Here is a 23,078-nt window from a genome sequence, read left to right as displayed (position 1 = left end):
AAACTTGGGAATAAGGCAATTTGCTTGTTGTATTGATTTGCTATATGTTTCCACTCTGCTTGACAAGCAAATAGTCATAATATACTGCTTTACAGTTGTGATATACTGTGGCATTTTGATTTTCTACTTCGTAGATTTTAATCCATGGCAGCACATTCCGTCACCCACACTGTGCAGTAACAGTAGATATTTCACCAGCCAAGGCAGAACGAGCACAAAGATATTTAGTAGAGACAAAAGCCCTACAGAAATGCCAGCAAGCTAAGGGGAAGGAATGCATGATAAATGAAGAATGCAACCACAGAGATAACTGGTAGGGGCAATGAGCTTTGTGCAGTTCCACTCAAAAGCTGAAAGCTGATTACTTCCGTACAACATACTGGGCAAAATAAGGCTACTATTTTAAAGGAACTAACATGCTTTTGCTAAATAACAGACCTTTGTTGGAGCTGCTATCCCGGGACAGCAAAACTACCCTCACAGCAATTACTATTCTCCATTTGGAAGGTTAGTTACCCAGATTTTCTACACTTAATTAACATCAAAACCCAGATCACTTCTGATGTTCAGAAATACCGCATTCCATGCGTAAACAAATATTCAGCATTTCCAGCAGAGAAGTGTTTCTGCTACTAAAAACAGACACAAAATCAAAACCAAACAAAAAATAACAGAACACACACAAAAACCCCTCTACTTTATCTTTTCCCTGCACCAACACACAATAGTTTTGAAAAAGACACAGAAAATGTATGTCGGAAAATCTAATTATAAGCATTTAATATAATCTTTACAGCACCAATAGCTCTGCTAAACTGAACAGTATGACATTAAATCCTATCCTTTTTCCTTCATCGACTGTCATGTACCTCTTTATCACTATGAAGTACTAAGGGTTAACCTGTGACCAAACAGTACGCTGATGCCTTTTTGTTTTGCCTTTTTTTGCCCCCAGTTATTTAACTTTTATTAGGTAATAGCCACTAGTATTATCCACAGGCAGCATTTTTCAATACAGACTTTCATTCCAGTTACAAATGCTGAAGAAATTTAGCAGTGTATTTCTAATGTGCTTGCACCAATTTATTTTTTTTCTAAGCCTGTATTGTGTCCAAATGTGGGCAAACTTTCCAAGAAATACAAAATGGCGAATTGCCTATAAAGCTTCCAACCCGTGCCAAGACATATGACAGCATTACGGTTTCCCTCAAAGAAAAAGTCATCATCGTATGAAAAAACAGGCAAGAGCACTGGATTTTATTTTTAACCCTTGTTCGCACAGATGTTGAAAACTGGAAGAAACAGATAAAATTGAAAAGAAAAAAGCCTAACTTGAAAAAATAATTAACTAAAAAAAAAACAAAAACAAAAACAAGGTTTTCAAAGTCAACTGTAACAGGATCTTCTACATGCCAAACAATTTTAAGCAGAGGAAGTTTTACCAACACAAATTAAGATAATTATAAATGGTAATTTTAAAATTACCATGTTCAAGCTGTCAGCTATACCTAAACTACTGTCCTGAATATATGGAAAATAATTTGAAAGCAGTGAGATTGAAGGAGGGTGCACTAAACGACACTGGTAGGTAATAATTTTAAAATATGCTCAGAGCAGATTATTTTCACAAAGACATGAAAAAAACTACAAGACTAACTTTACAAAAGAACTAAATAATTACAATAAGCAACTAGACTGAAGGACTTAGTGAAGAATTAATCAACTTCAAGTTAATTTTAAAACATTTTTGTCATATTTTTCAATCTCCAAATTTATTTTTATGTGCTGTTTTGTTCATCTTTATTTATCTCACTGGAATTTTTTCATTCTTTCTTTACACTTCAGCATATTGAACTTAGAACACAGGTATGCAAAGCTCTGAGCATATTAACAGAGCCTGGCAAGTAAAAACCCAGTGTAAATTTAAAGACTGTTTATATTGAGGTTTGAGAAGAAGGGAAAAAAAAGGAAGTAAAACAGCTCAATTAAACTACTGCAGTTTTGTGTTTATAGAAGTGTAGTATAGGACTGACGTTTAGTTTTTATCTGTACAAACAAATATAATAAACTTATGATAAAGTCTCATGTTTACCTAAGCTTTTATTATCTCTGAACTACTCAACAGTAAGCATATTAATCTTCCTAAAGACATTTCAGCTAGAAGGCTGGTTCTAGTTCTACTTTGAAAACTTTGACAAGAGTAAAAACACCACATTTGTCTTTAATTACCTTTTCTTGGCCTCTTCATATTGCCAGTTCAGTCTTACTTTGTCTACAAGTCTTGTTTTATCATCGAACCCAAACTGTTGCAGAATTGAAGAGGAAGGATTGGGGAGGAAAGAGAGGGAGACATTAGATTTTTAAAACACTCTCAAAGTAAAGGGATAAACTACTGTCCTACTGGCAACTAAAAATTGACAATGTTCTGAGTAAAAACAATCAATATTAATTTTATGCTTTTTAATATAAAACTGGTTTATTGCTAAAAACATGAAAGATAAATGAGCCCTTTTAATAAATTATGATACAGGAAGTGAAAGGCTAGCAAACTAAGACATACTCTTTATAGAATTTTAGGATTGAAAAGTTGAAAAGCTTAGAGTATGCTTTAAGTGTAATATTTTATTACTTAATGTAGCTACTTTATGGATAGTTTAATAAGAAATAATTCAGACTACAGTCCATGTACTGTGACGTGTTACCCAGCACTTAGATCATTAGTGTGATTTAAGCACTATTACAAAAACATTACCCGATCCTTGAATCAGTCAGTCGTAGAAAACACGTTTATGTTACAACTCCTACAGTATACAGTCTAGTTTCTACAGCAACTTCTCTTCATCTTTGGGCATCAGTAGCTGCCCTCTCCAGAAGTCTGTGTACAGTCTAATAGTTAAAACCCGAGTCCCTACTTAAGTGCTTTGCTCCACATCTAGATTTCATGCTAGGTATCTGCTGCTTTTGCTCTCTTTATCATCACACATGTAAAAATCTACCTCTTCTTTACTCACATTCCACTACTAATAATTCAGGAAAATAATTAACATCATTATGCAATTTTATTTGCCTTACAAAAAAACACCATACCTGACAAACACAATTTTCAGACTACACTTGGTTCCTCTTCGATGACACTCTATGTGTATTGTGAATGGGAAAATGCTGCTATTTTCCTTTAGGTAATTCATTTTGGAATTAATCACATCCACCACCAGTCTGAAAAATGACGTGCCAAAGGCACCATCTACCTAGCACACTTAAAGCAAGCCTAGTATTAAGTAAGTTTTTAGATGCTTTAAGGAGTAATTTCTTAAAAACACAGACTTCCTCTTGTGTAGAGGTTCTCTAGAGACATCCAACGTGGCAACACGTCATCAGTAAAAGAAGATAATAAAACAAAAACAGGGTGATAAAAGCCTGTATTTAAAAGTTATACCGTTGAATAAAAACTCTAACTGAATGTGTAGTAACATCCAAAATGCTACTACAAAACTACAAACAGGTTGTCTTCTTGCTCTGTTGTCAATCTCATCCACAGAAGCAAATGTTTTATTGCTTGAGAACAGCTAGGCTGCCACAGTGGTAGGGCAGGCCAAAATTTTAGTATTTGGAGTATACTTTTTCTTTCACACAGAACTATTTCTGAAGATTGCTAATAAGATTCTCTCAAATATACCATACAAAGGCATTATATAGCCTTGCATAATTTATGAGTATGTATGTATGTATATAACATATATAGAGATCATACAAATATATATATATACTATATATAAAGGAATACTAAGTATGATGAAGTAGATCAAAGTTTTTTAGTTTAAGAAAAATACTTTGGGGCTCAAACAAATACTTCCCTAGGAAAAACAAAAGAAACGGAGGAAAAACAAAAGAAATGGAGGCCTACCCTATGTCTTTGATACCTATGAACAATGACAATTGTAAGAAAAACAAGATTAAAAAAAAAAAAAAAAAAAGATAAATACTTCCATCTCTACTACCAGAAAACTAATACCTCGTGGTGTTGTGCAATCAGGTCTCTACTGCAACTTCAAGCAGGCTAAAGCATTTTCTTCCTTGCTGTGTCACTACACGTGTCAGTAAAGCCGAGAGCTAGGGACACGGCCAGAAGAAATCTGTGGGTGCCTCTGCGCGAGCTGTTACTCAAGATGAGCCAGCAGTCACCGAAGAGCTCTGCTAGGCTGGCTGTGTCTAGGACCTGACTGTACCTGTCGCCAGCCTATGCCCTATCCCAATGCTCATGCAGCAGAATGACACAGCTCACCATTCACCTGCTCTGAAAATGACAAGCAAACGCAAATCCTTCACCACCAGTATTCCCTTAGATTTTTTTGTTCTGCCACGGCTAGCACCTCTTGGATTCAAGCAGGAAGCAACAAAGTATCACTACAGTACAAAAGCAGCTTATTTTCTAAAGCAAATGTCTCACGTAGGAATACATACCTCTCCAGTGATGTCAGTCTGAGAACAAGCATCGCAGTGTTGTTGAGGTAAACAGGAATCGCTGAGCGAACTGGAATTGTGCTGGAGATCCTGCAGGGAGTCTGTAATACAACAGCTATTCCTGAATCCATCGGTTAGCTTGGCCAGGCTCTACAAGAGAGGAGTTAAAAAAAAAAATAAACAAACAAATGTAACTGCTTTTGGTAATTCTTTTATTGATTGAAAAAGAGAAATGAATTCTGTTTAGAGAATATACATGTAGGTAGACTACCTAGAAAGACCCATTTACAGGAACTAAAATTTATCATACTCTCAGCTAATCTGAAGCACCTTTGCTTAGAAATAAATACCTCCTTTTAAAAGATACATGTAGATCGCTTTTAAAAATCTGATGTTTACAATTTACTTTAGGTCTATGAAGGTTTTAACTTTTACTTGGCTTACAGTTCTTTGAATCTAGCGACTGGCAGCTTCCAGGTTCGTTGACAGGAAAAACAAATGGGATTCATCTGCCCTTTTGCCATCTTTTGCCCAGGTTACATTCCTTAGCCACTACTGCCATCACATCCAACTTGATGAATACCTTGTATTGATTGTGTTTTTACAACAGCTGATTTCACCCCAGTGCTCCCTTACTCAAGGTTCACATAGTTGGAGATATTTTACACTTAGGGTTAAGGAAGCGACATCTCTGAAATGTCTAGACAGTGACACAAACTGTGAGGGTAAAGCAGAGATCTCAAACAGCCTTTAAGGCAAAAGGGGAATAAGACAATCACACAAATAACAAGAGCTTGTTTGGCTATCAGAACTTTGTTGACAGGCTCTTAGAATTCCTTTAATAAAAAGATAAACTTGTTAATGCCGTTTATTTTCTGATTGTGCATTCAAAACTATTTTTCAGAAGTTACTGATAACGTACCAGTAATGACAAAACCACTATTCAGGCTGTCATTTGTGACTAAGAACCTATACATTTTTCATCAAAAGAACATTAAAAAATACATAAAAATAAATCTACTCTGCCCCTCCCCTCACTATAGAGGAAGGAAACAAATTATATAAAAAAAAATCCTCAAGATTTTGAAAAACTGTATCTGTTCATAGATGATAAAGCTGTAAAAATGCCCAGGAAAACACAAACAAACAAACAAACAAAAAAACACATCAAAACTGCTCCGTTGTCCGAACTACAGAATGAGAGACTAAGCAGAGGCACTGCAGTGCAACACACTGGCCCTCTGGAATCGCGGTGTCTGACAACTGATGATTTGCAACAAGCCCCAGTTACGATGCATATCCAATTACCAGGATGGATCTCAGTCTTCAAAGAGCAGTTTAAAAAGGATACCCTGGATAACACAGCAACGCTTCCTTTTCCTACAACAAATTGAACTGGCAGAGTCAGGAAGATTTGCCTGCATAACAGCAACTGGCTGCTGCTCACAGGAGGCACAAGACCACCTTGAAGACAAAGGCAGCTGATTTCAGAGCTCAGGAAGCATCCTTAGGAATTGCATCACGCCCGAAACTAGACAGCAAAAGCGGTGTTTTCTGGTGGCTTCCACTCCCCATTCACACTCTATCCCTTTGTTCTCCTTATGTACTAGTTCTTCCCTCATGCCTGCCTCCACTAGAGAGGAAGAAGAGGGAAAATACCCATCCTGGTAGTGGAAGAAGGAAGGGGTGGGCTCCCTAAGCACATGAGTGAGGGGACTATCCTCCTCCCTGATGACCCCTGAACTCACACACGGTGCCTTCTTCCTACTGGGGAACAACAAGGAGAGACATGATATGCATCGGACAACACGTACTGTTCCTTCTTCAGTCTCCATCGACCAGTGCTACTGAGTCTGAGCAGGGCTGGGAGTTTGTGCTCAGCACTGGCTAGGACTGAGGAGATTGCAGAGTGATACCAGGCATGTTGATGGTGGGACAAGGCTACAACTATGTGCCTCCAGAAGCTCAGCTTATCCTGAGTTCCCAAAAGAAACCAATTCTTCTGCTACCTCCCAACTGAACTGTGCTACCTTAGCATGAAGGACAAATAAAACCATTTGTTCTCCATCCTGAGGAACCAAAATACAGTTTTGAGCTATGCTACTGAGAAATCCCTAGCCAGTGTCCCTTTATCTCGGAAGATTTGCTGCAAGATGAACTGCTCTACAAAGCAGAAAGAAGAAAATCAGAGTGTCTGCCATTTTAAGGCAACTGAAAATTGGCATCCCATCCAATGTTCCTCTTCAAAACTCACTGGCAATCACCCATTCCTGGCAACTTCCTGCAGTACAAGAGGATCAAGACAGTCTCTAACAGATTTATAAGATGGAAATAATCATTACAAATTGTAGCTACACAAACATCAAACGTCTAAGATCTCCTTTTCCCAGTAAAGCAAAGCCAACATCATGAACACCAGGGATTCAGAAAGCCTTAAGTTTCTCTCAAACAAACCACGTCCCCTCTGGCACCTTTGGCTAACTTGCATTGTGTTACAGACATATTTATCGTATTACCAATACCAAAGGTCCTGGTTCCAGAACTTATATCTAGTTTTTTGCCCACGTTTTAGCTTCTTCATGCACTACTGCTGTGCTCCAATCCCTGCCAGCCTCTCTCTGGCAGGTAATGAAGGACTGCCTGGATGCTGGTCAGATTTCTTATCTGGGCAGCTGCTGAATGCTGGATACTACTTAAAAATGAGGCAGGTGGCAGTCACCCCAACCTATATGCAATCTAACCTACATGCATAGGTGACTGTGCTCTAGGGTAAGCATAGAAGTCCTTTGAGCGTTTTAGTTGGATGAGCAAAAGCACACCCTCCAGCAATCAAAACACAGAGAATTACAACCTGAATTAGCAGTCTTTTAGGATAGAAACAATTTACATCAACTGCTAGATCATCCCCAGCTATATGGGAGAACCTCTCTTTCATCCAGGGTTTAAGGATTGTTTATGGCAATCCTGGAAAAACTGCCAGATGAGCCTAGCATATGGATGTGAAGTTGCAGGCACACCAAAATCTACCTAAAAAGAGAGAAATGGGCACTGTCATTTCATCGTTGATCTGTTGCTACCTGATTTGGGAGCTCTCTGCCACAAAATTTCAGTGCAGTTCTTATCTAAACTGTTTAGCCTATTTAAATGGTAAGGAAGGAAAAAAAATAGTAATAAAAAAGCAAACTCCAGTGCTTCTAAGGAGAGAATATTTTTAAAGGATATGCACATACTGGAACAGAAACTAAAGCACAAAGGGTATTGGGGAGAGGGACAAGATACACACACACATACTTGGGAACTTAAGCATGTACCTTGCTTACTCCATCTTATATAAAAAGTTTGTCCACTTTTTCAGAGCTGCGAGACTGCATATTTGATGTTATTTGTAACCACAGCACCCAGTTTAAATCTGACCACCTTCTCCTTCCCCTGTCAGCCTTCTCTCCCACACAACTCAATCAATCTAATTATCATATTTCTACGACAGCTACAATTTTCCAAGCACCTACACAAGACTGAGTCACTTCTGCTAAGTTTAGTTCTGTTGCTTACACTGGCCAGATTTAAATTAAGAAGTAGTATGAAATTTTCTATTTCCTTTCTCTGAAATAAATTCCCATCTGTTTACACAATACTTCCAAATCCTCTATAAACAGCTTTCAAAACAGAAAGTTTTCCGTAAGAAAGCTTGTCTTAACCAACAATAGCTTTTAAACGTAGCACTTTTAAGGACAAATCAATTTAAATATCTATAGGGCAAAGAAAAGATCAAATTCTCAACTCATTACAAAGATATTTAAAACAGACTTTCACTTGTTTAACTAAGCTAAATAAACCCATAACAATTACCTTCAAATAATAATAAATAAAAAGGCAAAGCACCATGAAATTTGGTAACAACAAAGCATCAATGAAATAACATTTTTTTCTTTTGTCAAGACTAAGAAAAAATATCAGGTAGAAGCTGGGGATTTTAGGCAGAGCACAATAAGCTGGTAGACATAGACAACTTTGACAACTGTTGACCTTATAGACTGACATTTGATGCCTTGTTACAATTGCAATAGAACATGCAGAACTGGTAGGCGTGTGTGAAAATTATTTTATAGATTCTCCTGAACTACTTGCCTATTACTGTCTGCTACCACAACAGATTGGTGTTTGCTGTGGTAAAAAAAAAAAAAAAAAAAATGGTATCTCCTACACTACTAGTTCCTAGATGTCACATAGGTTCACAAATAAAGATCACAACACTCTTCTTTTTTGGTTATGTCTCGTGTGACCTCTACATTTTGGTGTTGCCAGCATTGTCCAGTCTATGATGCTAAGCTTGATCCTAGGTCCTCCACATCTTTCAATACTATATTTAAAGACACTGCGATGGCACTTCAAGTTCATCTAAAAGCTGTGATTTTCAAGGCATCTCAATGTTTACTGCTGGATATAGCGCCACCAAGGACTGAAAATCTATGGGGGAAAAAAAAAAACACTATTGGGAGAGTCGAAACAAGGCCAGTAGTTATGTTGCTCCAGGATCTCATACAGAAGTCTTTAAATTACCAGCTAATTTCCTAAAATGTGCGTCAGAGCATCCACGAAGAACTGCCTTTCTAATCATTTCTTGCTAGCTAGGCATGTGGAAGACTTGAGAATTACTTTAAAACCTGGCCAACGCAAAATATCGAATATGTTAAAAGCTGCCAAGGCAGAAACTTTTAACAGTGACTTAAGCGTTCTGTCTACTTGAACAAGGATTTGTGGTCCATCAGCTGACCTTTGGGTAATGCTTTGGAGACTGAATAATTGTATAACTATGGAAATTCATTATATGCAGATTACAAGCTACCCACAGAATTTAACAACAAAAAATTACAAGCAAAACACTACTGCAGAGAAATATGAAAAAAGAAAAAAAAAGAAAAAAAAAAAAAAAAAAACTCTTGAATGGCAATTATAGTTTAGTGCAGTCTCAAAGACTTAGGTAATGAAAATGTGTTTTTTCCATAAAGCAGTTTCAAGACTAGGTGAAGAGAATGGTTCTTGCCATCCTTCTGTACCCAGAGCATATTTCAACAAGTATACACCAAAGTTCCTGCAGTAGCAAAGGATCATGGCTCTTAAGTCAAGCTCCTGTCACATTGATAATGCATACACAGCAGGTGAGAACTCAGAGCAGGATACAAAATCCATTCAAAAGCTGTATCACTACCTGGGCATACATCTCCCCTTAATCCTAGTGCTTGGATTTTAAAAAATGATTTAAAGGTTGCAGGATGGTGTATGTATACACTATATTTGATCACATGCTTTGAGGATTTTGTGAGGACACTTGAAAGTAATCTGTGTCTTGATGTCCTACTTGTATAGGAGGAGCAACTGGGAAAAAAAGAGAGAACTGCCAAACTGTAGTATAGTAACATCCAATTTAGTGAGATGCTTATAAAAGGAAAAACATTATAAAAGAGATAATAAACATTTTAGCAAAAGAATTCTCAGTCTTCACTCATTATGCAGAACGCAAGGGGACATTAAACAAAATGAAAAAACAATACAGTTAAATATATTTTGTTTGGTTGTGTTTGGTTTTTGTTTGTTTGTTTGTTTTTTAAATGCAGGATAACTATTCCATAGGAGTGTTTGATATAGTTAGCAGCAATGGGAAGCTAAATTAAATAAAAACACTGATCCAAATGTAAGGGTAGTACTTTATCTAAGACAAAAAATATGAAATAGTCACATGAAGTCTCATGTTCACAGTATAGATAATGACTACTTCTTATGAAATATCTGCTACAGGCAATTATCGAACAGAAAAATCAGATTATTCCCCTCCCCCTTGCTTATTTAAACCTGGTAATCCCAATGCAATCACAAACAACAAAATGAAGATAGGTTGTACATTTGAGCAGCTATTTGTTCAGTATTTTTTATATATATATATATAATGTATATATATATATATATATATATGTATTTTATTTTTTTACCTGCATAAGTTCCTGCCTCTCTTTTTCACCTGTGCATATAGCTTTCTTTATGGTTCGAAGTTCGCTCATTATAGCCTGTGCTTCATCCAGTCTATAATTTGTATGAGCACTTGACATCTTACGATCAATCCTGTTGAAAAGATGAAGACAGGTTCAATAGTTTTTACACAATAAGAAATACCATAAATGCTGTAAAACTTCTTGTTTATTCATGTACCACTTTATTTCCAGGAATAAAATGACACTCTACAGGGAATCAGAACACCGTTCAGCATCCAGTACATTCAAAAGGTAAAACAATGCAGAACCCCTGTTCTGCCGAACCAACAAATTCCACGTCTTTAATGTCCCCTACTACAGAGTTTACTCACAAAAGCAATGTCTGTGGTTTACTTTATGCAACAAAAGTAAAATCAACCTAAAACTAACCTATAAAGTAGTAAGACATTAGCAGCCTAGCCATCACATATCTGATGCGTCACTACACATTGCAACACCTCTTCCAGGACATTGTCTGATCTTGTTTTAGAAGTTTACAATGAAGGCATTCTGTTTGTTGGGTGCTGGTTTTTGATGAGTGTTTTTTTGTTTGTTTGTTTGTTTGCTTTTGGTATTTTTAAAATAAATTTTAAATTCTGAAAACTGTATTATAAATACTTTCCTGCCATCATTTGAATCTTTAAATACCTTTCCTAGACAGTATCATCTCCCTGCACTGGGGTACGAGAAGGCACACAGGGACCATCCCAGAAGATTTTAAATGCAATGTGAACTACCCATAGTTCTTCCTTTGGATTCCATAGAACACCAAAATGATAATGCGAGTGCAAATGTGAGTGCAAGTGCATTCACAGCTTAAACTATTCAAAAATTTTGTTACCCTCCTCACTACGTTCTGCCAGAGAAACAAAAACACTAAAAATCCACTTATAGCCACTTGTGTTAAAATCAAAATATTAAAATTATAATAAGAAAAAACAAAAGGCTTGAACAAAACTCCAGTGGTTTTATTGTGCAGCTCACAACTTTCAGGAGGAAGTGCAGATTGGGTTTCTACAGTTTGGGTTTGTTTGTTTTCTTCTGACAACTCCTGATTTTGTCAAAATGCAAAGTAAGTCTGAACCTCAGCTTTCCGCTTAAGCACAATTCTCCTCATGTTGCATACAAAAATATGTAAGCTTTTATTTTGTTTCAAAAACCAGAAAGAACCTAAAGTTTGGATTAAAGTTTTATTTATTTTTTTTTTCAGATGGTTACTTGACTCTTCACTCATTTCCAGTTAAAATCCAGAAAAGATTAGATAAAACAACTAATCCAATTCACTAAAAGTTTCATGAAAATGATAACGTGGTTTTATCTGACAGTTAGATTAATTTTAAGAACATAGATTCCACCCAAATATTAGACCAGAAAATGCCTCCTACACAACCGTTCATTATACTGTTTGCCAGGTACAAGGTGGTATTACAGGAAAAGGAAATTATTTAATTTCAACCAGATTTTTGTCCAGTTAGCCACAAATTCATGTTCCTGGACGTCACTTTGGAGCCCAACTTATGAACTGGTATTTGTTTAAGTAAAGAATCAGATAATATTCTACTGCCAGAAATATCTGAACTTAAATCAGTACTGCTGTCAATCCAAACCGGCTTAAGTATCTTACAAAACTACTGCTTATTCATTGTCTGTTATTTTTTAATTCCTTTCATAAATCTCTAGTTTTGAAAGCCACCATGTTGACAGGAATCTTCCATTTATTAATGGAAAACAGTGTGATGCAAAAACAGATTACCCCTTTATACGAACAGGAAGAACATTCAAGTAATACTCAACCCATGACTGAAATACACATTTTCTGAGGAAGATGTTTCCAGGATATGTAGGCTATTAACACACTCGGAATAGCTTTGGTCCTACATGGCAGTCTCTGTGTTCCTCTATTTTCCACCATGTCTTTCAAATACCTAAGACTCCCCCCCCAAAGCATAGGTCTGTAGTTGAGTTAAAGCCTAATTTTAAAGCTTTTGTCAGGTCTTATATCCTCTGAACTAGTCTGCAGCTATAAACTGTTTAGTCAGCCCTAATTCCCCAACTCTCCTCACTTCTCTGAGCGGTCCCTGTGCTCTCACGGCCAACTGGACAGGTTTTCATTTCCTTTCCTGCTAAACGCCTTCTTCCTCCAAAATTCCTGCCGACACACAACAGGGTCACTGAAAACACAGGAGAGAAGGAGCTGCTCCTCGTTCCCAGTCCCTGCCAGGTCAGGTGAAGGGATTTGTTCCAGGTAAGGCTCATTTTTAACCCCCTAGCCTTGGGCCTCAACAGGACTAGCTGTGCCTCAGGGCAAAGACACCCCTGGGGACCAAGGAGCAGGGAAGGCTTTCATGCAGGGTGGGATCCCAGCAGGCTTGAAATACCTCCAGAAAGCCTGCAGTGGGCAAAAGCAGACCATAATGTTCAAAGGCTTACGACAATACTGCCGAATTTGGATGAAACTGGTGAAAATATAGACCTAACAAAATGCTGCACACTACAAAATTTGAAATTCTGATTGTATTGGAGCTGCCGAGAGACTAAAAACCTGCAATCCCCTCTCACCCCCACAAAACTCATTTTTTCCTCTACTTTTTTTTTTTTTTAATTCTCAGAAATGGCTAGGCAATTTTACTAAAATTAAAATGAAAAGATGACAACCTAGTCCAAGGCAGATAATGTATGTGGAAAATTTCAATGCAGAAGATTTGCATTTAACCAAGGGCATCAGAATCTAAGAGCACCAAGAAGCAGTAGGAACACCGAGCACCCTAACCACCCCCAGCAAAAAATGGGGCTCTTCTTCTCCAAGGGCTGGGCCCAGCAGCGGCCAAACACGGGGCTGTGCAAGTTCTGGTCCCTGCTCCCACGCTATTCTGTCCAGAGGTTCAAGGCAAACGTTCGGCCAGATGTAAAGCCTGAAGTGTGACAACTCCCAATATTGTTCTTGGCATGTACTTAAAATAAAATGAAGAACATGGCTTTTTAAACAGCTGACCAGGATGTATGCCAGTCTCAGTTTGGCAGTTACTTGAAGATTTGACCTAGCACAAGAAGGAACAAAAATTAGGCAGACCAAAAATTTAGAAAAGGTAACAAAAGAGGGAAATGCCTGAAATGCAAGAATCTTTAAAACAAACAAACAAACAAACAAACAAAAAAAACTTTTAATTTAGAGAAGGAACAGCGAGTTTCTTTTCAGACAATGCACTTGTTTTGTTTTTGAATATACAAGCAGCAAAATACTTTAGTTTCAGTACTTGACTGGAGAGACTCTTCCCCAGACAAGTAAGAGAGCAAGAGAGCTGGGGGAGTGAAGGCCCAGGGACAACCCAGAGCACAGTCAGATTTTTGGCATGGACCGACCACCGACGCAGTCTGCCTCTCCACTGCCTACACAAGGAGGCCAGAAGAGCTTCTCTCTTCAGTTGTTAGACAGCATGAGTACTCTCCAAATTGGCTCACTTCCTAGTAGAAGCAAAATATTCAAAAGAAAGCACGTACCTTACCAGAAAGGCAACCAATTAATTACTTTAAAAATAAAAAAAGTCCAGAAGTCACTGCAGAGAGCAGAACTCAGCAGGGCACAAGCACCAACTGCAGTTCACTGCAATACAGGCTAACACCCAGCCAAACGCTATCACCGGCTGCAGCGAACAATGTCTGCCACCCTGTACACCCACAGAGAGCGACTGCAGCAATGAGAGGCTCTGAAGCACTGAGCTGTCATCCCTGAACATTTAAACCAGCTGATTACATTTACCACTGACCGATGTGATGAACACAGCTCGATTTAAAACAATTCCTCTCTTGAGAGTCTCTCCTGTACCCCCGTCCTGTATTCCAGGCAACTTAGCTTGGGCTAAAATCAAAGGAACACTTGCACTCATAATCATTTGCAGACTTTATTTTTCAAAAAGTTGCACTGCTTTGCTGGACAGTCTTAGATTAATTATATTAATTAAAACAATCTTCAATTTCAATTGGCCTTCAAATACTTTCATCTCCCTCAAGTGGTTTGTCCTTTTATAAAAAACTGAACCTACGCCCTTTAAAAAAAAACAGTAACCACGTGGAGGAAAATAAAGTAGAACAGGCAAGGCAATTCTTACTGAAATAAAGAAAATATGACTAAGAATCTTAAGATGATTTTTTTTTGTTCTGTTACCACTTAATTATGTTACTATCCTGAAATGTTGACCATACTTAGAATATTTGCTGTTTCAATATACAGAAGGCTTTGCTTTACAAATTTGCAGTTAATATCATATATTAACAACTCCCCTGCAACTAAGTGTAAATGCTTTTTGTAGTCAATAAACTACATTTATCAGAGAATGATTATATTATATCTGCCAATGAAGGATTTTGGTCAAACTTTTTTTCTCTGAAGCTTTTAAAATGCATTACAAAACAAAAGAACCTCGTAAGATTAGAAAACATGAAATGCATAGGCTATTCCTTCTCCTTTAAATGTAAAATCTGAGTACTTCCCTTTATATAGTTTTATTAACAAAATACCATGTTTGATTAATGCAGTCTAAGCTGGAAAATCAGGAACCTAATTGCTCCGGGACCTCCGGAGCTTTGCCAGGATTTCTGAAGTGAAAGTGCGTGCCCATGCTTTGTAGCACCAACACAATAAATCCACAGCTTCAAACTATTTCCACAGATAGTGTACTTACACTGCAAAATGCATTAGACGTGCAATGGTTCCAACATTTTCAAGAAGTGCCTGCATTAGGCAGTTCGTTCACATGCATGCTGAAACAGCACAAATGGCCAAGATTTCTAAATATACGGCCACACGTCCAAAGCAAATCCAAGAGTTGTTCAACATACTCAGCCTGGCCTCTCAGCTTGTTGAACAGATCTGGAAGCCACAGCAACATGTGTTTACCTGCCATCTTTTCCATGGCCTGGCAACCTCTCTCCCTATCACACTGGGCTTCCCATGTATGTGCTATGTGTGTAGGTGACTAAGCAGCGCACAGATGGAAGTCACTCGGTTCCCATCTGATGGCCTGCAGGAAGAGTGGAAGGGAGAGGGTTACCACAACAGTTCTCAACCTTTGCCACTGGTAAGTGTGAGGGAAACAGAGTGCAGGCTGTCTAATTGTCCCAGGAGCAGTGGCAAATTGCCCTGAGTTACCTCTCCTGCCAGGGAGGAGACAAGGGGTCACATCTACATACAGTCATTCTGAACACATGCAACAAAACCCCGGGTCTCACGGAGCATACTGCACATGCACACACCAGCATGCAGAATTGGAAGGTCTGACTACCAATGTAAAAGGAAAAAGAGGCATTCAAGCCTTCCTCCCAGGAGAAATACACTGCCCAGACAGAAAGCCTAGGTACTGCTCACAGAAAGGCTACTCCTCTGCATGGTGTTTCTCACTGTGCTCCAGACAGAGATATCTTCGGATATGTCCAGAGAACATTTTATAAATCTGACTCCACCTGCACAAAATTTTCTGCCAGAGTTATAAGACAGTGCCTACAAAATTGTTTTGCATGTGGATCCATGAAATCACCTTTTGAACTAGTTTTGTCCAATCCTTCTTCCATCGTTTCACACTGTTCTCAACCTGCAACACTATCACAGCAGAAACTCTGAAGCAAAGCAATTAGAAGGTTTCAAATTTTTTTTTGGCAATAGTTTTCTAAGCAAGTCATTCCAAGATGAATAAAGGAAAGGAAAAAATACCATCCTCCCACAAACCCTTAACTTACTCTTGCAGAGTTTCCACTCCTTTTTCCTTATATTGCAGCTCCTGCTTCATCTGTGCCAATTCTCGTTTTAGCCTAGAAAGCTGAATATATCAAAATAATTTAAAGTAACAGTATGAAACAGAAATTTACATTATAAAAAATAACTATGTCTGAATCAAAATTTTAAGTTGTGTTTGTTTGTTTAATGGAAGTGATAATCTAAGGGCTGTTGCTGTTTTCTTTAAAATTTGCACAAAAGTAACAGACCTTCTGAAAAATAATACAACCCAATCAAACTGTGGTCACAACGTTCAGAGTATCGATTTCCTCATCTGTTCTGATGGTCTTCTGCCTCCAATAGATTATGCCAACAGCTAACGAGTTTCAGTCCCAATTTTTCTTCTTCCCTTGCAGCAAACAAATACCTCTTAGCTCTTTAGTCAAAAAATAATAGTATTAAAACACATTCAATGTGTTGAATAAAATCACTGGCAGCAGAGTTGGTCTCTCTTCCAGAAACGGCAGCCTGATTTCCTATGGTTATTTTCATATTGTCCTGCCTTCTGCCCCCTCCAGCTAGTGTGCATAAATGGAAAGTAAAAGAGAAGCACTGTCTGAAGAACTATCCACAAACACTTTACACTGCACATTTTATTCTACTTATTCTATTACCTGAAGCAATCATGAAAACAAATACATGCATTCAGTGGAACAGATTGTCCTACGCACTTGGGATATCATTTTATTTTAAGATGCAGAAACAGAGGCAAGTAGTCATAAGTGAAGATCTTGTTTGTTTTCTTTAAATATTATTTAAACAAATAAGGCGTATTTTCTTGTTTAGAATATGCTGACATGTAGGCTACGTAAAACAAGCAAACACTAGTCAGCATGTAGTAAACATATACAGATAGAATAAATGCCTTTGAAGGGTGGTGAACAGGATTTATTTTCAGAGGCGCTCATGTGGAAAGTGGTCACTACAACAAAAACGGAACACTATCCTGCAAAGATCAGTATTTTTTAATTGATTTTTTTAGGCTGACCTGGCACACTAAATTCCATTTTACTGATTAATAAAGAGAAATGTACAATTTAGAAAACATGTCCTAAAGCTTGATGTTATAACTGCCTTATTTTTTATGTTTTTAAAAACAGTTGACTACTGTATCAATTTGCTTTAAACAGACACACGGAGTTCAACTGTTTGCAGCATGGGAGAAATTTGAGAAGTCAGCTATTCTTTCTTCAGACAAGACAGTACCAAAAGTATGGTTCTAGTCATTTTTATTTATTTTAATTAGAAATAAAACATTTTAATTACAGAACCACCTATCACTACAAAAAAGTTTGCACTTCTTCCCCACCCCATCCCCAAAGAGCTCTGGTCAAAAATTAGCTAAAACATTTCTATTTTGCCAGCATGTCTACTGAATTGTTAACAGACTTCCAAACAAATAGCTAAATCATCTTCAATGACATCCATGGAACCCCACTGAAAATGGGTAAATGGGAAAATATGAAGACAGTGGGTTTGAACTGCACTCAATCAAGGAAGAATTTGGCTGCAGAGCATTTACTACTTGCAGCAGTTTGCACAGAGAAAGTAATTTCTGAAAGCCTGGCTGAGTTTGTCTCTGACATCCATGACAAAATCTTGACGCTTGTAACATGGAAAAAGCATTACTTTACAAGTCACTGAAATGCAATAAATACAGACTCACTTTAATGGAACAATAAGTCAGAGTAGAAAAGCATTTTTTATACTTTTTTCCAAAAATGCATGCAACACCCAGTGTAAATGTTAAGCAAAAGCAAAAGCAGGTAGTCCCCCTCCCTTCCCTATGCCTAATTCATATTTTTACAAAATTAAAAAAGGTTACTCACTCTGTCACGACGGCTGGCTATTTCTGCTTTAATCTGATATGGGTCATACTTGGTATTAGTTGAAAATCCAGAAAATGCTAAACAGATGGAAAACAGCATTTTATATATTTTCTCTTAACATAGTTGTTAAGATGTAGAAGTGTTTACTAGACCACTGCATCCATTCCTTGTACTACAAGTCATTAGTTTTTAGAATAATCCTCCCTGCCAAAGTGCAACGGAAGAATTATCTTTGGCCTGCCTGATTTTTTGTCCTGAACAGAAAATAAATATATTGTTTATAGCAGCATTGTATGTTGCTAAAAAGCCAGTAACTTCCACTAAAAGATGGTAGCATTTACCTATGCAAACGATTTGTGTAACATTAACAATTGTTAATTGTTTTCTTGGTACATTGTCACACCATTACAATAGGGACTAAAGTCACAAAACTACTGGCAGGACAAAATGCCATCAGTGAAAGGGAGACATTGCCTCCTAAACCAACGGTGTGGGGAACAGAGACACAGCTCCACCTCTGGCAGGAGAGCTCTTCGTACAGCAACATATCTGTAGAGCCAGGCAACAATTTCAAGCCATGACATTACCAGCTAAACCTTAGACAGATGAAGTAAAGGTCCTGGAGAACAGGCTGGACAAGACTATCTGTGATTTACTGAGTGAGCCATTCATAGCTGCACTGGCCCACTGAAAAATGCCCGGTATGCGAGTAGATCAGGTTGTGCTGTTAGACCTACCATCCTTTTGTAGAGCTGAAGGCTGCTGCTTTGAAACCCATATCCATGTCTGCATTTCACTGAGCCCTTCCACTCTCAAAAGAATACCGCAACACCAAGGTCATGTCAAGCGTGCAGAAACTTGCCAAAATGAGTAGTCATGCCTGGGCTAATTCTTTAAATCCAGGATTTTCTATGGATTATTTTTAAATTTTTTTTAACAGTGCTGATCGCAACTGAGTCACAAAACTGCTGCATGGGCACCTCCCTGCCAACCCACGACCGCTGAGCTCACACTGCCTCCCACTCATGAGCACACTGTACTGAGGCAATAGCAGCATCCCCAAGAAAAGAGAACGAAAACAATTTGTGTACTTTTACATTTTTAATGCAACAGATTGAAACAACTGACGGTGAAGGCAGGAACGTTCACAATATGAGTGCCCACCTTTTGGCTATCTAATTAGAAGTCAAAGATTTCTGCACAATAAATGGAGAAGCAAGCATCCCAGAGTGCAGGGGAGTGGCTGAATTAAGAAAAACAAATGTAGAAGCCTTGGGGAATCTCATGTAGACAGCATGAATAATCCCCAAAGGGATTAAAATAAATAAATAAATAAATAAAGACTGCGGTCAAAAAAAACCAACATGATGCGCTGAATCATCAATCCACCCATTTTCCCTAAACAGATGCATATGACCTCAAAGCAATATAAAATAAATTAATGCATCTGTAGAAGATTAAAATATCTTTTCACTTTAAAACAAGTGAAAGGTTTTATTTAAATGATTTTTACAGTATCTTGTTATCGATTTCACAGACACATACAAACACTACCAGAAGACTGAGAAGCATAAGTCAACACGTTTGCACTCATGCTACAGATAAATTCCAGCTTAGTCATTTTCAGTCAATCTTGTTGGTGTTTCAATTTTTTTCCTAAGAGCTATAAAAATATGAAAAAAATATATTTTTTTCTAGTATATTACCTTCTTCAAAAGCATCTTCTTCCTGCATAGTCACCCAAAATAATTCAACAAAATACCAAACTGAACTGTTGTCAATTTTTAAAAAACAAAAAACCCAAGCTTCTAGAACAGTATTGCAATAAAGTTAGATTTAATAATCTGAAATACTGAAATCACAATCTTTTTATCCCACTCCAAGTCTTTTAATAATAAGTTCTTTGAATGATATTTTCTTTTTTAATAAAAAATGCCTTAAGAAGAAAAAAATATTTTCTTAATAATTCTTAAGAAACTTCCATATAAAAGGGAGAAATACGACCAGTCATACCTGTCATGTCAGAAACTAAATCATAGAAATACATATATTTAAAACTAAATAAACTGATGAGATAATTCAGTTCAACAGTAAAAGAACTCTTGGTAAAGACTGGTCAAGACCATCTGGGACATCTCAGGTCTAAAAACCATCTTTTACTTAGTTTTAATGCATACAAATGAATTACCTGGGATTAATAAATAACATTGTATCAATATCTAAACACTTGTATCCAGATGCCTGCTTTAAACCCTCATGGTCAGGTTTCTTAAACTTTTTCAGAAAGGGGTAAGCGGAGGTTCCCATATTTACCAAGGATTTGGCATTTACCAGCAAATGCTGCAGTTGAACAATGGCTGTACACACAGTCACTGAAAAGCCACCCGTGCAGTGAAATTCCACTAGGTTTCCACATGGCTGGTGGGTGTATCTATCTGATACACTTCTCCTTTGAACTAGACTGTTTTGACCCCTTGAAGATGCCTTTTCTGTTGCACTAACCATGAGTGATGACAGCAGTGCAACTTCAGATTTTAGAAGAAGTGCTCCATCTACTACCACAAGCTGCCTCAGACATCTGAGGAACAAGAAGAGCAAGACATCAAGGTTCTGCCACCTACTGCCAGCATTAGGGTCAGAGCCTGGCATCCAAGACCCAGGTGCACTACTGAAATGCCTACTTTTATCAGACAACTCTCCTAGTGCACCAAGATGTTTTAACTTGTCACATCAGAGGTACTCTTGACCACAAAGCTTTGTTCTGAACTCTTTATAAAGTTGATAAACTGACCACAGATTTGCAGAAGACTTCCCCGAAGCTGATTGTCTCCCCAGTCTCCAGAGAAGAGTAACTATGAATTTAGGAGTGCCAGTAGGTGGCTGGCCCAGCAGCGTTCATTCTTTTGTTGCCTTTTATGAAGCTTTCAGTATGGCTGGCTCCAAGATGGCTAGAGATGCTGGTTGTGGTATGTCCCTGCATGACGTTAAAAAGGCATACTCCAACAGGAATGCCTAACAGGAAACCAAAGTACTTGAATAGCAGAGTCTAAGGACTGTGCCTCATTTCTGCTTTCAGGGTTTTCATTCAGAACAGAACATGGTGGTGAAGCCAGTTTGCACACGTTGCATTTTGTATTCACAATAAATCAAGAAAAGGCTGGTATACTCACAGCTAGCGTAAGAACGGTTGTCATCCTCACACATTTTGTGCAATTGTTGATATTCTTCTTGGGCTAGTTCAAAACGCTGCTGCTTGATTTGGTAAATCTCTTTCTTGGCATTAAGTGCCTCCTGGGCAACTATTAAATATTCCTTTAGCATGCGTTCTTGCTCCCTTCTCCATTGCTCCCTTGGGTCCTCAATTTGTGTGAGCTCTAAGGAGAAAAAACATAAAAATCTTTTAAGACACCATCCCATGAAGTACAAATTATTTTGTTAAGGTCTGTTCTACAAGTCTATATCACAGCTTACGAGTGACATGTTCAAAAATCTGGACAAAACAAGTGTGCCTAACACTACAGTGCTCAAAATCACTCCAGCCTGGACAAGAGGAAGGAAGGATGTAGAGTGGAAGAATAAGAAAACCCTTTGAAACGTAAAAGGCATTTAAATTTGATTCTTTTCTTTACAAAAGAGAACATACCCAAAGAAAACAGTATTTTTACTCTAACCTTCCTTTGTAGCCAACTTGAAAAATCTGAGAACTACCTCAAAACTCAGAACCACATTGGGAAGCAGAAGTTAACTTAATGCTTAACCCCTAACTCTAAAGGCAGCTGGGATGTTACTTTACATTATTACAAATAGCTTTGCAGGTTCAACATCCCGAAAGGGTTACTGACTACACCTGCCTAGTCAAAAACAAAGTTATTCAACAGAAAAGTTTGCATTTTAATCCCAAATCCAGAAAAAACATTTACATTAGTGGTTTGTTTTGTTGTTTGTTTGTTGTTTTTTTTGTTGTTTTGTTTTTAAGAAAAAGCACTTTCACGCTTTCTCCTTCTAGAGTTTAGAACTCTTTGTATTTAGACACAAATTTAAAATAGGATTCCAGTACAAAATTTGTTCCCATATATGCTTATTTTCAAAGCTACTACCTGACAGCAATCCCTTCAGAGTTCCAGAAACATTTGTAATACACATACAATAAAATTCTAAAAATGTTATTAGTTCTCTTGCTTTTGTCTCTGTGGTGATGTTCAAGCTAGCAAACGTGTTTTACGTGAGGATGTCCATGAAAAGTCTCATGTTTAAGTGTTAACTCCTGATGACTGAAGACTGAAGTTGCTGCAGATGCACTGTCAAAGCAGTGGCAGAACCTGCAGCACAGTCAGGAGGCAAGCACCTAGTCATTTTTTCCAAACTTTTTTTCTCACAAGAGATGAAAGCCAGTTATGTTTAATATTAATCTTGCATACATAATTCAGAATGTTGGTGTTTGTGATGAAATAAGAAATTATAAAAGATTGACCTTAACAAATTAAGATCTCTACTGGTGTCATGGTCGTGTTACCAGCTCTACCATTTGAGAGTTATTTGAAAAGTAGATAAAAAAAAAAAAAAAACACCATGAAGCTAGTTTCTGAAGAGTACTTCCAACAAATTTCCGTATTATGTTCCCAATAACCTTTTCTCTCAACAGCTGTCACTTTTCTCTCCCCACAACTCCTCACATTGCAACAGTATGAGGATCGTGCCTACAGCTGTGTGATTTCTCCAATGTATTCCCCACACCCCAGTGACCCTCTGTTCCCAGCAGCACCTCCAGTCTCCAAAGCATCCCAGCTCCGATGTCCCTAAGCTACCTCTGCAGCCCAGGGCAGGATGTGCCATGACTTGTTCCAGTCTCCATAAATGTTTACGTGCCCAGTCTCTGCATGCAGGGCAAGCAGAGAAAACTGCTGAGTTCACATTGCAGCCCATCCTTTAGAGAGGGCATGATAATTGGCAACAAAATCGCATCCATCATTGTCCCTCAAGTTTGTGCAAATGTAA

At 37.8% G+C, this 23,078-nt stretch overlaps 1 protein-coding gene across 4 annotated transcripts in view; it reads right to left on the bottom strand.

The window, feature by feature from the left end:
* The window catches only part of WWC3 (WWC family member 3), a 99,989-nt gene that overhangs the window by 35,786 nt on the left and 41,125 nt on the right, over positions 1-23,078 (bottom strand). For all 4 annotated transcript variants that reach the window (XM_084506661.1, XM_084506658.1, XM_084506660.1 and 1 more), the window contains exons 3-8: positions 21,254-21,457; positions 18,084-18,160; positions 16,218-16,297; positions 10,449-10,578; positions 4,462-4,611; positions 2,230-2,303 (exon numbers count right to left, since the gene is read on the bottom strand). In XM_084506661.1, the coding sequence (XP_084362787.1) occupies positions 2,230-2,303; positions 4,462-4,611; positions 10,449-10,578; positions 16,218-16,297; positions 18,084-18,160; positions 21,254-21,457 (715 nt within the window). The remainder of the gene's footprint in view (positions 1-2,229; positions 2,304-4,461; positions 4,612-10,448; positions 10,579-16,217; positions 16,298-18,083; positions 18,161-21,253; positions 21,458-23,078) is intronic.

Source organism: Aythya ferina (genome assembly GCF_964211825.1).
Source record: "Aythya ferina genome assembly, chromosome: 1".
In the NCBI taxonomy this organism is placed as follows: domain Eukaryota; kingdom Metazoa; phylum Chordata; class Aves; order Anseriformes; family Anatidae; genus Aythya; species Aythya ferina.
Note: the sequence above shows the minus strand (reverse complement) of the source record. Positions and strands in the feature narration are given on the sequence as shown.